The 16,506-nt window shown below is 45.0% G+C and overlaps 1 protein-coding gene across 1 annotated transcript; it reads left to right on the top strand.

Moving 5' to 3' along the window:
* Positions 1 to 2,080: 2,080 nt before the first annotated feature.
* T265_08430 (hypothetical protein) lies at positions 2,081 to 13,282 on the top strand (the record flags this gene model as incomplete). Its single annotated transcript, XM_009174231.1, has 7 exons — positions 2,081 to 2,574; positions 2,678 to 2,942; positions 5,811 to 6,231; positions 10,095 to 10,450; positions 11,447 to 11,569; positions 12,173 to 12,432; positions 12,997 to 13,282. 7 exons carry the CDS (start codon positions 2,081 to 2,083, stop codon positions 13,280 to 13,282), a joined length of 2,205 nt encoding a protein of 734 aa, XP_009172495.1.
* Positions 13,283 to 16,506: the final 3,224 nt, after the last annotated feature.

The raw sequence follows: 16,506 nt of genomic DNA on the forward strand, positions 1-16,506 counted from the left end.
TCTTTGGTTCCATTCAACAAAATCAGCATAGTCGTGTGATGTCAATCAGAATTATAGTCATTTCGTCCTTGTACGAGCCCAAACTGGGATAGCGTTGAATGTCCAGAAGTCTCGAAGTACGAATGCCTGTAACCGAGGTTAATTATACTGTAGCTGGCAAGACGGCCTGCTGTCGGCTTCTGAGTTTAATGCTAGTATTTTATACAGCTTGGATATTTTTGTACTCGCCAGGACAGACCAGACTTGAGCACTTCGGCGTTTTGACAGAGACTGGTTTGGCTATATGTGGTGAAATCACAGTTAATTTTGGCGTCTTCACAGTCTCCAATCATTACAAACCACCGTTCTGTACTTCGCTTTCCTGTTACGTTGTGGTGAGCTTGAGCTAGCTCAGTGGTTAAGGCGCGAATTTACTTACCGAAAGGGTATCCAACCTCAGAATCTCCACTGTTCCTGTCTAGACTTGAGCTACCTGGTGGTAGCTCAGCCCTCGTGCTTCCTCAGGGCTAGCTGGATACCGAAAGGGTGTTACAACCGAATGTTTATCATTACAAAAAGCAGACCGCTGGGGAATTCGCGCACCTCATCCACGGTTGAACTGATGTAGGATACTACAAATGTGACACTCGATCGCTACAGTACTATACGGCTTCGGTTCGCTGAGCTCATTCTATAAATTTCTGGTCAGCCTCTGAGTGCGGGTCACCCATAAATTCAAAAACCCTTTACAGCTCATTTTTAAACTCACGACGTCGCTAATTCCGAAAAAACTGTCATTGAAGATGATAGATATCCTGACAGGGACCTGAGTTCGAACGGTACGCCGAACAATACAACTTCCGTAACCGCTAAAGTAGTGAATGATTCCCTAATCCAGAGGTTTCAAATGAACTATCAGTAGTTACGTAATTGATAACAACTCATCCAATATACGCATCTGGACGCGATGAACACCATCCAGTGGTTTGTACTCAGAGTGTGCTTTTCGAAAATTCCTATTTTATTCGCAGGTAGTAGCCTGATTAGATAGCAGCAAGGTGTAACCGTTGGCCTTCCGAACCCCCCAACATATCCACACTTTTGGAGATGTTCAACCTTGAAGTTTGTCTTGATTGACTGTGCTGTGCGCCAGTGCATAGCTAGACGCTTGAAATTACTTGTTACACCTTCTAGTTGGACTAAATAATTTAGAAATGGCGTTTTTCTAACATAATATGTCGTTCATTTCTTCTTACAATCATACCAGAGTTTCGGATCTGGAACCGTTGATTCCAGCTGATGGATATGCCAGTTCCTGCACTAGTTACCGTACAACCTTTCTTTTAACGTAGTGTTTATATTTGGGACACCCACCAATGCGCGTTCGCCATCATTTTTGTGCCTCACTGAATCAGTTCAAGTATCCGAGTTTCTCCTCCCTCCAGAGGAAAACTTCCAGTGAAAAAGACAATACTGATAGCCCCCCCCCCCCAACAGAAGTGAATGGATGATGACTAACTCACAGTCCAAATCTCTGAAAAACCTTATCATATTGGCAGCTCTGTTATCACTACCACCACTAGCCTCATTGAGTCAACCCACATCTGATGACAATGACGTCGGACACGTAGAACACATGTGGAACTATGTGAACAGAGAGTCGCAAACAGTTGTGTTCTGTGGACCAAAATGTTGTTCATCACAGCAACACTATGATCATTCAGGTTACTGCTGGTCGGGTTTCTCAAACACAGTGGTTACAGTCAGCGTCGTCCCATGGAACTGATAGATCATGATTCCAATAAGATACTTTGGTTTTTTAAACTCCGTGGAAACAACCAATCAGAATTACTAGAGTAGCGAAAAAAACTTATCCGGTTTAGGTGATTGAAGGAGGATATACCATACATGCCAAAAACACCCGGTCACCGGGGAAGGCTCTGTTTTTCATCCGGCAAAAAGTCTCATGGCGGCGGAAAACGAAAGTGGTTCAGCGAGAAATTCACACCCGCCAACCCGGAGTCTACGTCACTTACCTTCCACGCGATTAGATGTCTTACGGAAAGTCGTACCTAACCGGTCCAAGTGAAAATGTTGCTCGATGAATCACTCCACTTTGTGTTTACAGCTTTTACGTTCTGGACACTTACTGCCTTTGGAAAGCTTGCACCACACACCAACCGTAAAGGGTCTCGGTGATCCACAGTCCCGAAGTGATTCTCCTGCAATATCCACGTCACCGCTCGTGTTGGGACCAAACACACGCCCCGGTGACTGGTTTTCCTCCGGCGCTGCTACAACCACCATCAGTACGACCGCTGCTCCCGGGGCAGCCACACTGGATACCAGCACAATTGTAGCTCTTGCCACACCTTCTGCTCGAGATCGCCAGGCTGGTCTTTCAGGAGGTATTTGGCCTAGTTCTCCGTGCCTCATTTTTGCAAGCCACCCAAGCCTGAGGTTTGGATCTGTGGTCCATCTCATTCGAGCACTGGCTTACGGTGACCTACGGCCTGGAACACGTACCGCTCAAGCGGGTACCCCGGCTCCTCGACATTCAATCATCCTAGTTGAATCCGGAGACTACATTTACAGGTTTGTTTGTCTGTTTGAACGAGTTCTTCATTTGCACCGATTTTGAGCTATACGTCCAACACTGTCCCTTTGTATATCTGTCTGCTTTCTTCCAACAAACCAGTCCGACAACCCTCGGTCCTGCGCGCTGTCTCCAGCATCTGCTCAGTCCCTACATCCTGCGTTCATCCGATAAATCCTCAGATACCATTTGTTCTACTTCTCAATCTCCAACTGGTGTACCGACTTGCGACTTGAGCGAAACAGCAACAGTGTTTTGGTTGCCTATGGAAGCTCGTCTCGGCCCAGAGGAATTACCGCATTTACTCTCTCGATGCCGCTCGCCTCGTCTTACTTTGTGCCTGCCTACTGAGATGGCACCCTATCTAGTACGTCTCGCTTTTAATGTCAGTAATCTATAGACCCAGTATGGTTACAGTACGCCAGATCAATTGAGCTGGCAAGCCATCATTCGACCTTGTTTTCAGTTTTTCTCTCTCGACCGCCGTTTTACCTTGTCAAGGTAATTACCCGCCTCTCCCATTCACCTCTATATTAGAGTCCATTCGGGTCGAATTACTTTGTGAATAAAATATTTCCATATGTCTGCTAAGGGCCATGGTCATTCTTCCATGAAACGAAATTAATTCCCCCCTCGATGGTCTCTGGTTTGTTCGTTGAGCTGAGCAATGTGACTGCAGACGTTTCATCACAAGTCGGGCCGACGTCATTGCAACGCACCGATGGAATGGATAGAATGCTTATACTTATGTTCTACGAGGAATTAGTTCAATCTCCTCATCGTTTGTTGTCTGTTGTATAGTATTGTATGCCGTATCCAGGAAGAAGCTACCTCGTAAAAGTCTCAATTACCTTCCCCTAAGGGCACAGTTGATACTAGTGTTTCAATTCAGCTGGTTGCCAACTCATGAGTAGTTCGGCAATTAATTAAATGTCTTGGTAGGCGCCGAACTGCTCTGATGGTAGACCCCATCCTCAGGGTCCCTGACTGTTTGCTTTACCCCGTCTTGTCTGTTTTTATTCCTCAGCACTGTATTTTTTATCCTACCCTAGTGAAATACATACGATTACATAGTATAAAGAAAACTGTACTCATTCTCCAAGCTCCTCTCGTCAATAAACCTTGGGAAGAATGGTCACTAGATAACAACCTGCGTCTTGCTAAAGACCTACTGAGTGCCCAACCTATGTCAGCGATACGAATTTTTGAAAGACTGATGAAAAGGGATGAATCTGTTATAGCAGTGCTTTTCTGCAGTGTCATCAGCCCGCCCCGCTTGTGATTGGTCCATTTGGTGACCTTTGAAAGATCATTAGAAATCACTCAGAGGCTCATGCGAATGCATTCATATTAGAGTTCCTTTTGGAATTTCATCGAGCCTAATAACGGGTTGGGTCAACTAATCGGCTAAACCATGAACTTTGATGAAAGTTGCGCTTAAAAATCTTGTCAGTTTTCACTAGTCTTTTCTTCAGGCAACTTTCAGTTCGTAGATTTAACTAGTAGATCTTCGCATGTTTTAGTCAGAGGACAGGGGAGATTTGACTGTCAAGTTGACCGGAGAGTGAATTCTAGAGTACAGTGTGAAGCCTTCGTCAAGTGTCTTTTGAGCGACAGTAGAACGACCTTCATCCTTCTGGCAGCTTTTTAGAAAGCGAAATTTTGTCAGCAGCCGTGGATAACCTATTGTTCCCCGTCCAGAGAGTCAGGTCTCCACAGCGATCACTGCATATACCTTCTGTACTACTTGGAAATACTTGCACTTTCCCACATTCTTTTCGATCTATGAGGTGAAACTATAACTTCGATTTAACTGAGCGTCTTTCAACGCGCTAACTTGTGGTCTTGGATAGACCACCTACGGAACGCGCAAGTTATCCACCCTACTCTCCCTTACTTGAAATCCCTAACTGAGTGACTGTTGTGGAAGCTTCTACTTAAATAAATAAACAAATGTGCTAGTGGCCAGTTACCTACTAGGCGCCAAATTGTCAGCTTAAGTCATACGAAGCTTTAAGTAGTACTCATTTCTCTTCATCCGTGGTTCTATTAACCCCATAAAAAATTACTGTGCTGATGCGGTCGGTGCCAATTAACTCCTTTGGAAAGGGACTTCTTCTCTGAGGGTCAAAACCAATAGGAGAAGTTTAAAAGGACGAAGCAAGATTGCTCCTTTCTTGTGACTTGGGACAATTCATTGCAATCCTACATCCAAGAATGTGATATTATTTAGAGTTCTGAGGAACAACCCCTGAATGCATGTAGAGCGGATCTTTCATCCCTGCTGACCGTCACCTGAATCACCATTGCTAAATCGTTTTACTTTGGGCTTCACTTTTCGTGTTTTGTCCATCGAAATCCTGCTGAGCAGTTTATGGACTTCTCTCAATCGCATGCCCTCCACAGTTGGCTTCTTTATTGTGCAGTACTTTGTAAAGCTTTTAAACGGTTCGGTTTTTGCATAAATCTCGGTGGAATGGCGAACTACGAACTCACTTTCTGGATTAGGAAGACCGGAGAAGCGTTTGGGGCACCGGCTTAAAATCAGCTGTACTGTCAAGGGTAGAGTTTACAATGCACTGACCCGATCTATCAGATTTATGGATCAGAGACGTGGCTGCTGCTTCGGGATCGGTTGAGAACTTCAGACTAGTAATGCTGAACTAAATCAGATGATTTTCGGTAAAGTTAACCCTCGATAGACCAGATTGTCATACAGGTTATGATGGTTAGGCCACGTACTCCGTAAGCCCATTTGGCTCAGCCTTGTAGTGGATGGAGAGGACTGAGTGGCTGTCAGTTCATGACTCGGCAACGAAGCGTGAAGGTCCTTACCAGCCAACTCATTCACGTTAGCAAGTTCCGGATGGGGACCGCGGAACGAGACAAACCAGTGGTTAGGAAACCTGGAAGGTATGGTTGTCTCGCAACGAAGCTATCGCCCTCAGTGCGTAGCTCTCACTCCCTGTCATTCAAGCCAGACAGAACCATTCGACGTCAATGAGCTGATCGGGTTATCGCCTCGGTGAATAAAGCCGTAAAAGCTGCAACCGTACACTTCAATGCACGGTTTGTCGGCTAGAGACTTAGCAGAGTTTTAGACAAATATACTCATTTGCATATCAATTTGGTTTTGACGGGAGAATCACCTGTAACCCAGCTGAATCTCTCGTTTTTGATATCCTCGTAACATGACCAGTCCTCGTTTACCTTCTCTCTGTACTCTCGATTGTAGGTTGAATCTTTGAGCTCCTGTAACTTCACGACGCATTACATTGCTGCTGGTCAAAAATTACGCCTGCCGACCCTCGGTTCTCAAATGCAACCGGTGCGTCTGTCAGCCCAATTGGTGCGTCATCTACGACCAGTCCACGTGACCGACCCACACTCCAAATCTGTAAAGACCACAACCAAAGGTCAGTCTGACCCTAGAACCAAACCAGGAATTCTTGCCAAATCGGATGTTTCCACAACAATTTTGTCAAGTGATCATGATCAAACGTTGCCAAGTGGCAGCAAACGCATTTCAGCACCGTCAACCGACAGTACGGAGCCAGATATTAAGCGCTTCCATAAAATGGACACCAACGTCGTTCAGTCAAGCGTCGAAAACTCTTGTTTGGCCCTTGTTGATGGTCTGTTGACAAGTCGAGATGGTAAGTTGCAATGGATCATCCATCGAAACTAGTATTTGTATTCAACAATGTGCTCCGGATTTCTTTTAGATTGTCCCATGATTTCATTGCTTTGTGTTGGACAGATGGGGTCTTGTGTGTCTTGTGCTCTTCTAAAGAGCCGGCTAATCAGTTTTATCGGAGTCGTGGGCACAACAAAACTGTTCCTCCATATCTTTGTGATGTACTACTCATAAGGTTGCTGAAAATCCGTCGATAGCCCATGACCGGTTTCGCCCTTTTTGGGGCTCATCAGTCGGGCGCAGTCCCCGGGTTTCCGTCAACCTTATGTTCTACTTGAAACCAAATTGCACGAAATCAGTGAATATACGCTCATTTGCAAACTAATTTGGTTTTTCGAGAACATCACAAACGAGAGATTCAGCTGGGTTCCAGGTGAGTCTCTCGAAAAACCAAATTAGTTTGCAAATGAGTGTATATTCATCCTCCATATTCTTGCTGTAGATTATTAATCGAACATAATCATGTTTCGAGTGATCGGGTGATCTGAGGTGTTCCAATTATTCTTATAGCTGAGCGATCACCACGGCTGGTACACACTCTCCATCAAACTAAACACAAACGATCTGCTACATGCACAGATTCTTCCACCGGGAAGTTTCGTTCCTCTATCACCCGAAACACTAGGTGGACGTATCTTTCAAGGACGTATACACCGGTACTACTCGATGAGGAGTTCATTTCCATGAGAACGTGCGACTGGCAGATACTTCTGGATATCGATAGACTTCAGATATCATATGAACACCAAGATCATGGAAACACAACTTTAAAGAGACAAGTGTGGAGAACTGACCATTCTCGTTTTATTGGAATGCTCTTCGTTCAAAAAAACGCGAACGGTGGAGTCTTTTGTTAACAAATACAAAAGATAGCATAGCATAAGGCACAACACAGATACCCTCCGTTGCTGTTTAGTCTCGTCTCCGAAAAACATTAAATCAATGTCACAACAAAAAGCTCCAATTCGAAATTGTCCCAGTAACCTTCCTTCTCGTTCCTGGAAAATTGTTCAGTCACATATGTGTGGTGTCTATTTTAGCGTCACTCGCTTGAATCAGGGTTTATTACCTTTGCTGTGGTTTTCACTGTTGATAAAAACGAAGGGAATTGGTCATTCTGCTTCATGAAGGATAGTTCGGAAACAAGATACGCCATACTGGCTTAACTCCCATGCCCGGTCGACTCAGTTCAACAACGGGGTCAGCCATTTCATAGCTCGAAGGCTTGAATACAGGACCGACGATGCACTGTTGTTGCGGTGTAGTGGATACACTTGGGAAGCGCACAACAACATAAGTCTGAATAATCCCTCTCGGTAAATGCTAAACCTATTTTGGTAAGGCTCGAGGACTGTGATTCAGAAGAACATGTTTTCTGTAATGCACTACTCATAAGATTGCTGAAAACTCCTCGACAGCTCACGACTGATTTCGCCCTTCTTAGGGCTCATCAGGTAGGCGCAGTCCTCGAGTTTCCGTCAACCTTATGTTCTACTTGAAACCAAATTGCACGAAATCAGTGAATATACGCTCATTTGCAAACTAATTTGGTTTTTCGAGAACGTCACAAACGAGAGATTCAGCTGGGTTCCAGGTGAGTCTCTGAAAAAAAAAGTTTGCAAATGAGTGTATGTTCGCTAAAATGTTTTCTGGTTCGACAAAATGGACAGGAATTTCATAACCGCGGATGACCTGTGTGCTGAGATCTGGAGCAGATTATACAACTGCAGTCACCCCGTACTACTGTCCGGCAATGCAAAACGTTGTGCTTGGTTTCTAAAGCGTATCTGCTTATTGTTACAATGCTACAATTCATGCGGTTGGCTCGGTAAGAAAACACAATCTCCTCCTTTGGAATAATCTTTTGGTATATTTTGAGTACAGCCCATAGACCCTCTGGTTCAAATTTACTCCTTTTTAAGCATGGCAAATTCTCACGTCTTTCCAGCCAGATAGCGATACGCACATGGACATACATCTCATCTTCATGTCCATATCAGTACTGCAAATGTCAGATAATTTTTCGCCAAGAACAGGACTGCTTTCTGTAGCTAATTCAGCGGCGCAAGGATGGAGGCTCTCAACCTTTGACCTGACTGACTGGTATGAAAGCGACTTCGAAAAGGGCGCGTGTTATCGGCGCGATTTCCTCTTTACATGTTTAGGGACGTTGTAAGATACAGCCGCTACCTGAGGTCAGTAGCGTTCTTGGCAGTTTCCATCCAGGTGTGTTTGGTAGTGTAGACAACTCAGGATGCTTGTAGGAGGCTAGCACTAGTGTTAGTGCTATTGTCTTTTACTCGAAATAATATCAGAAGGTGAATAACACTAACAATAAACAGTCATGTATAGTGTTTATCAGAGACACCAGTACAACTGAATAATACATGAAAGGAATGAGAGACTTATCGAGTTCTTCGTTTGATAAGTTGTAGTAGATGCAGTCGAGGTTTGTAGGACGCAGTTGAATTGAATGCGAGTCTTGACGGAGTGTGTTGAGATCTGGCCTGTTTCTTGTCACTTACTCCAAAGCGCTATCGAGCCCAGACTTTTCCTGCACAGTGAGTCACGCATAGGTTTGAATTGACTCTGGTCAAGGCGCTGTGTGAAGTGACGAGCGTCGACCTCCTGTTGTCGTTGTTCCGTTGTGAATGAGGATGCACTTGCGTTGTTTGTCTTAGGATAAGATTCCAGTAATCTCGGTTAGTCGTGGGGCGAAATTTTCATGACGTAATCAGAACAGGAGTGAAACAGTGGGTTTGCACGCGTTAAACAGATTAGGTGAGTGGTGAAGGTAAACATTGATGAGATAGTAACCGGACTGTGAAAGCGGTTGAGGATAAACGTTGAAGGGATGGTAACCAACACTAGCTTTTCTCACAATATGACTTTCAAGTATTTTTTGCGGCAGCTGAGCATCGGTATTGAATGTAAATGTGCTGTCGATGAAGAAGCGCCCCTGTGTAGTACCCCGATTGCGGCGAATAGCGTTGTATTATTCAGCTTTTCGGAAACTCGTAATATCGTATTGCTCCACTACCACTGTTTTTTCTGCCATTTCTAGCTAAGAGAAACGGGTTTTGTTGTTGCTAACCATGCCTCACGTCTCCTTCAGCGTAATCATCATAGACGCTTCCTCTCTCACCTTATTCTTCTCTGCGCAGCACGTGACTAGGCCACTACATATCTTACTTGCTAAACGATCCCGACATAGCTCAGAGGTGGGGGCAAAACTTCTGACCTCAAGGTCAATAGTTTGAACCAATTACCTTTCGTTTGCTCCCGTCTAGGGTTTGGCAACTTGGCCTTGTCCTAGTGTGTCTTCTATCCCCTCGGATTGCACAGCAGCCATGCGTAGAAAGGATGCCATAGCTGAACATTTTGATTCTGATGCACAGCATTTCATCTCCATTGAAATCAGTTGATCGTGAACAGTTCACACCCATTTTTACTCACGTTGAAAATCGGTAGCACTCCTGTTAGAGGTCCCGGAAGATAATCCACTGCAGATTATGGTAATACGATCGTTGTGTGATCCTTTTATAGGTGACTCAAAGCAGGTCTAGTTATGACTGAACGCTGTAAAGCGGCAGTCGGTGGCGCGTACACTGAATTTTCTTTTCAGCCTCACGACTTTTTCCGCGTTTGCCTCCTTTCATTCGCTCTTGTGGCTAGTTCTCGCTTGTTTATATCAGAACACAAAGTTTTTCTTTGTTCCACAGCGTGTTACACGTAGCAACCTATCAATACGCTGGGGCTGACAACCGTGTGGTGTACTAGGTGCTCACGGCAGTAAATCTCTTCTCTCATTTTTCAATCAAGGGAAATACTGGCTGAATGACCCACGAGAACTAGAGTCTTCCGGTACATCACGGTTTTCGTCAAATCGAACTGTTCGACCCTCCACACCGCCAATTCCAGCCGCGTTGGCTGGACGCCGCGGTGAAGATGAGGTGAAATCCTCGGGCCAGTCGATCAAATCGGATAATCGTGTTTTCGTCAGCCATATCCCGCGCATCGAACCGTTTCGACTGATCAAGGAGCTCACAGAACGGGGCGTGACAGGTGCTTATTTGGCAGACAAGTCGATGGTTTCGCATATTGCGCAACGCTTTCCCACACGGGACCACTGTGAATCAGACGCCGCGAACGCACAGTCTGCGGATTATATCCTTTTCGTAAGTTCCCATTAATCTTCGGTGAAGCCACAGGTCAAGTCGATGATTACCTGCATTCTACAGGAGCCTCTGGCGGATTCTTCAGAGCATCGCAGTGGTTTGTTGCCTACTGATAGGTAGTTAGTACTATTATATGGAATTTCCCGTTGGAACACTGTGTCCTTAAAGGGGGCATTATCTCTCAGAATTGATCAACACTACATCTGGGTCGTGGAATTTCATATGTGAAACGTTTTGCTTCATGAGAATTGAGGCTCTGTTTATTCAAACTTTGGTATCTAGGGGACAACTTGGCACATTTCTTCTGCGATGTCCCCTTTGTGAGATAACCAAGCCATTTATAGAACTAGAAAGTCTCCGCTATTTAGTCACTGGGATTTACTTCCTCTAAAACGTGTGTACTAGAAAAGTTTGCGCACCGTTGCCAGTACCTCCTCGGTGAAGTTCTTTTCGCACGGAGGATTTACTTTACTCCTATGCAAGAATTATTTTTTCTCGAATGAATGTCAATCTTGGATATTTGCTTCACAGCTAAACTTATCGGTTGTCCAGTTGTAGCACCCTTTCTGTGGCTAGCTGCCATTCCACATGAAAGAAGCATGGGAGCCGATATACTGACAGGTTGCCCAACCCTAGACAGGAGCAATCGAGATGCAGAGGTCGGGTTCGAAGGACGGACTTTCCGGTCAGGAAGATAGTGCCTTGACTACTGAGCCATCTCAAGCTCCAACCTATCAGCTACCTCTGGGGATGCATTCTTCCACGACGATAAACCATTACACCCTTCCCAAAACAATTAGGATACTTGTTCCACCTGTTGGTTGGTGGAATTAGACATCTATCAAAGTATGTACTTGCCTCTCTAATCTGTTGTCTTTTTTGTATAGGGACATCTTAGATCAGTTTTTATGCATAATTTTTCCCTTCTTTGTGTTGAAAACACGCTGCCGTGTGTACGCCCTGCTCAGGCTCTTTGTATCCGTGTTCCGCTTTCAGCCAAACCCGAACACAGTTATTCAACTCGCGGACCATAGCAGTCACATCCTGACTGCCGACGAAGGCACACGGGCAACCATTCGGGATAGCATCCTTTCCTGTTTGTTACAGCTGGAAACTCGGGTCAGGACCTTATGTGATTGAGCTGGAAAAAATCCCTTGTACACTGCTCCCTTTGTAGTATATTTTTGTTTTGACTGTTCGCTTGTTTTCTTCCAGTTGGACGAAGCTCGGTTGAATGGCCACTGAAAGATGCTCGATAATACAGCTGTTTTAGTCAAGAGCCAAGCAGTCCTGTCTCAGGAGATAGCTGTTCGATCTCAAGTAAAAGTTTGATTGCAGGCGAAACTTTTTACACGGTTACGCGAACTTATTTTTCAGCGGCCTGCGCACCTGCGACCCAAGGGGCATCATTTTTCGTTCTCAATATTCATGACATTTCTCAGCGCCGTTTCGTGCTTTCACACCGGTCCGGTTTGCTTTGTGGATTAGAAACTCGTTTTCTGTTAGTTTCCCTTAGTCTGATGGATTTCGCGTTTATTTTGTTAGTATGCACATCTCTCGACATAATGTCGATATTCTAGGAATGCTGGTGGCCAATGTCTACATCGGACCAAGCCATCCTACCGATCACCAGCATTTTTCTCCTACTGATCAATACCAAAGGATGTTCCTTCGAATGATGTCACAAAGTCCAAGCAGGGGGCGGGATGCTTCGGTGGCTAGAGCGCGAATTCACTGACCGGAATATCCGTGATTCAAGTCGGACCTCTGCCTCTCGAATTCCCCTGTCTAGGCTTGGGCAACCTGGCAGTATCCCAGCCTTCGTGCTTCCTTCATGTGGCATGGCAGCTAGGCACCGAAAGGGTGTTGCAGCTGAATGATTTCAAGCCCTTACTTTCTGTTTTGTTTCAAGTGCCATCTATGACTTCATCTACGGAAACGATTCCGATGTACTCGAAACCAGCAAACCTTTCGTTCGAACAGTAGGTGTTAGCTTATTTGGGTCGCATCTTACCTGGTAAAGTTTTTATGCACGAAGGAGACGATGATCCGGACGTCTATGTACATGGCTTATACTCCCCTCTCATAGCAGGAAGTGCCTTTTGGGATTGCTATTTTCAGTTCTTGATGGAAGTCTTTTCTAAATAAATTTCTTCCACTGGTTATGTATTACCTTTAACAGTACTGAATAGGAACTTCCAAACAGGCCATGTTGTCCCGGTTTCGTCAAGTCTATCACTGCATAGAAAGGCGAACTGATAAATCCTCATAATAGACTCAGAAGATTTTGGTACGTTTTGTTCCCACTGCCCTACAGTTGAAGAGGAGCACTTCGGAAACCAGGGAGTAGTTATAATTTGTTATCTGCCTGATTATGGGGAACCACCACGTTTGGTTCTGATGGTTACATCCGACCCGCATTTCTGAAACTACCTACGGGGCTTCGCTTCTGAGCTTCCCGTGAAACGTTGTGTATGTCATGGTTGTACGAGGGCTGGGATACGCCCACACCTAGACACGGAGTACGATTAGGGTCCTCAACCAAGGCCTTTGGCTCAAAAGTCTAGCAGCAAGGCAGTGGTGTTCAGCTGGAAATGCAAGTACATTACTATTTTTTACGGAACACGTCGCAATACATTTTCCAACCTGGAGGGCCAGGAGACTGTGTTCGTCAGACCTCTACCCATGGACCAACCTGGTATGAGAGACTGTGTGAGCATCGTGCGAAAACTACCCAGTATAGTTCAATGGGTCACCGAGGTACACAAACCGCCGCACCACGGTAAGGTCCAGTTTCTTCGTGACGGTCGTGAAGCGTTGGCGCTTTCGTAGCTGGTGTTACGCGGAAAATCATAATATGTGCCGTAGAGTGTGAGCTCAACGTCTTTCGGTCCAATTTCCTGATGAAGATATTGTGAATCTAGCTGTGTGAGTGATAACTCAGTTCAAACGATCTTGTGAGCTATACCTGTATTAAAAGTGAAGAACGCTTAGCTCAGTCGAAACAACTCCACGAAAAGCTGTCCTACTAACGTGAAGTGGTTATCGACCATACATGTAAGTATGTTGTCAAGAAAGTGAACTCGGGACTTTTACTCTTCTGTTCCTCAGTGATACGCTTTTAGGCCATGACAGCCAATGTAGAGTGGATTTCGCTGTCCTCGAGCGCTCTTCTGTGTCTGAGGATACCATTTTAGTTCAGTTTATGTATGAAAGCGTTCTGCAAGCAAATCCGACTGGACGTACTCTGGTGGACACTAATAACTTTGCCTTTCGACTGGTTGTCGTTTAATGTATCTTCAGAAGCAAAATACAGATAGGGGATTCCGACAACTCAAGTGTGGAAAAATAATTAAATGTTAAAAACTTCTAGTTTAGAAGTCCGCTGAACATTACATCCACACACATGAGTTCGAGATGAGAGCGGATTCTGGCGTTGAAAGGGTCACTCTTCACTGTGAGTGAGACAAACAAGTGGCCAGTCAGCCAACATCATTTTCATGCAGTCTGGCTTGTGACTGTCCAGATGTTTCCACGGGAAGCTATTGTGAGTGAATTGGACATCCAGGCCTCTGTGGGCACCTCATGTTCATGGCTTCTTTTGCGGTAATTTTATTACAGGTAAGACCTAACAAACAGTACGAGGTGGAACGCAAATAAGGTATGCAACTGTAAAGACATTGGCTGCTACGTAAAGCTAAAGAATTTCTTGACCCACTGAAAGGTGAGTCTACCTTAGCGGTAACCATCTTAACAGGTTCTACTGGTGGTCCCTTTATGAGACGCCACATGAACCATAGCTGTTCGTAAGCTATCATATGACAATCCTGTGATCACCCATTTTCGTATCAAATAAATCCATACGCCAAGCAGCCGACTGATTTTGTCACTAGATCCTCCAGCCTCTCTAGTTTATGGACACCATGTTGGTAGTCGGCGACCAAATAGGCCTGGACTGCCTTACTGGATCCAAAAAAGGGGTGCACTGCACAGTCTGACAAAGGTCGTGTGCAGATAATACCCAAAAGCTGATGCCGGGAGAAATAAAGCGGTCCCGTTGGGTGAGCACCTTATGAACTCCGCTTGAGCCACTCACCTACCAGCTACTGAGGCCAAATTCATACTGGGCCCATGAACCCAGATAAGACACTGACCAAGGATGCTTGTTGCTGGAGTGGACCAAGGAAAGCACATTGTGCCCTTAGTCGAAAAAAGTGGTCAAACTGTACTGGCCCCGTCGGTTTACCCCTAAGCTCCTACCGTTTATTGACTTTTTTGCTTACCGAAATGAGCACACCCACAGTTTCCTTGTCATACCGTTTGAATGTATATTCGACAGAAATGTTTGAGGCGGTACCGTTAATTTTTTCTCTGGTTAGTTTGGAAATGGCGAACTATGTTCCCACGAGATTAAAACCACGCTTCACCCTGTGGGTCCCCTGAATATCCGTATGGCAGCTTGTAATGGGATATGAGTAAATCGTAATCATTGCGAGCAAAACTATGAAGATTTCGCGTAAAATTCAGCACTGGGGGCGCGTACTCATTGTAGTGTATTTCTTGTGCTTAGAAAGAATTAAGCCTACCAACAGGGGCCTTTTATTGGCGATTTCTAGGTCGCTAAAATCCTTTCCTCAAGAAAGAAAACTATTTCACTGTGATAGTGGTGGAGCATTTTCTGACCCTTGGATTTCTCTGGTACTGGGACAGAAACTGAGACCCTCAAACGTGGATTTATAACTTTCGCCATGCAGACTTTGAAAATCGTACCTTACTTGGCCAAGTTAAACTGGGACCTGCTTGCATGGAGGTAATATTCAAGACCATTGCCTGGAGGCTGATGAGGTGTTCGCCCTACAGAAGCCAGCGCGCAGTCGAACGGACAAATGGACACCAGCAAACATTCGAAAACGTTCGTAAACGTGGTCTTTGCTATTATTCCAAAAGGTAACTACAGGAGACAGAGAAGATGAACTGGCATTTCGTAAACTTCGGAGCTGCTGTAAATTGGAATTTCACCAGTGAAACTGAGGAAAACCAGCCGCGATACTAGAAACCGCCTGAAAAACAAAAATGTACCATTTAATCAAAAGGAACGCCGCCAAAAAATAAGTCGGCCGCCTTCTCTTTGGGGGACAGAAACGGGGAACACTGTGGTGAACGATAGTGGTTTCTGGAGCATAGAGATAACAATATAGAGGCCCATATTTTGCCATAGTGCACCGTTCACATCCAACCTTGTCAAGACAAAACAACAAACGGCCGCTAACTAAATTTTTCTTCATGGAGAAGGATGTTCGCCATACAAACCCCTCAGAAGGTTACGACCATACGAGGTCTATCCATGGATCTTGAAAGCTACATCGGTCACAGTGGCAAAACTTCTCTGCCTAGTGTTCCGTCAGTCGCTCGACGAAGTCCACCTTTATTCTTTTTGGAAGGAAGCGATTACAAACGCCAGCTACGCTGATAAGGGTTCGTAGTCCTTAATAGTGGTGGATAAGCATAGTCTTTTGGTACCTTCTTAATAAAAATTCGCTCTATTTTCACCAAAGATGAGCAACTGGAATAAGTCGGCGTTTTTTAACGATCTGAAAATCTTGCAACGATTGTATTATCCATTACGTTGACATCTGAAATTCCCCCGTTTATTGCGATCCTATTTGTACCCTCCGCTCAATTTTTGTGTCTAGTGCGTGTATATGAGCTGGCTTTTGTTTGTTTTTACCACTTTACCCATTTGACCTTGAGGTCACCCAACCATTTGTGGCCGAATTTGTGCACGTGTGAGTGTCACACGTGGCCGTGGGCTAGACGCACGCCGAAAAGTTCTCTGAAACCGTGGTTCGAAGGAGGAAAACTTTAACATAAAGTTTTAACATTTGATGGTAATTTTTGGGGAGTATGAGATCTTCCTACCCACAGGTTTCCCTCGCACTGCCACTGCAAGTTTGTGCTGTTATCTAACTTTATTGCACTTATGGAACACGAGATCCATGGGGAAAATATATTGTGACCAGGTTCACCAAACAAAAACATCCCATTGGTTAAATCTG

Source organism: Opisthorchis viverrini (assembly GCF_000715545.1).
Source record: "Opisthorchis viverrini unplaced genomic scaffold opera_v5_219, whole genome shotgun sequence".
Lineage (NCBI taxonomy): Eukaryota > Metazoa > Platyhelminthes > Trematoda > Opisthorchiida > Opisthorchiidae > Opisthorchis > Opisthorchis viverrini.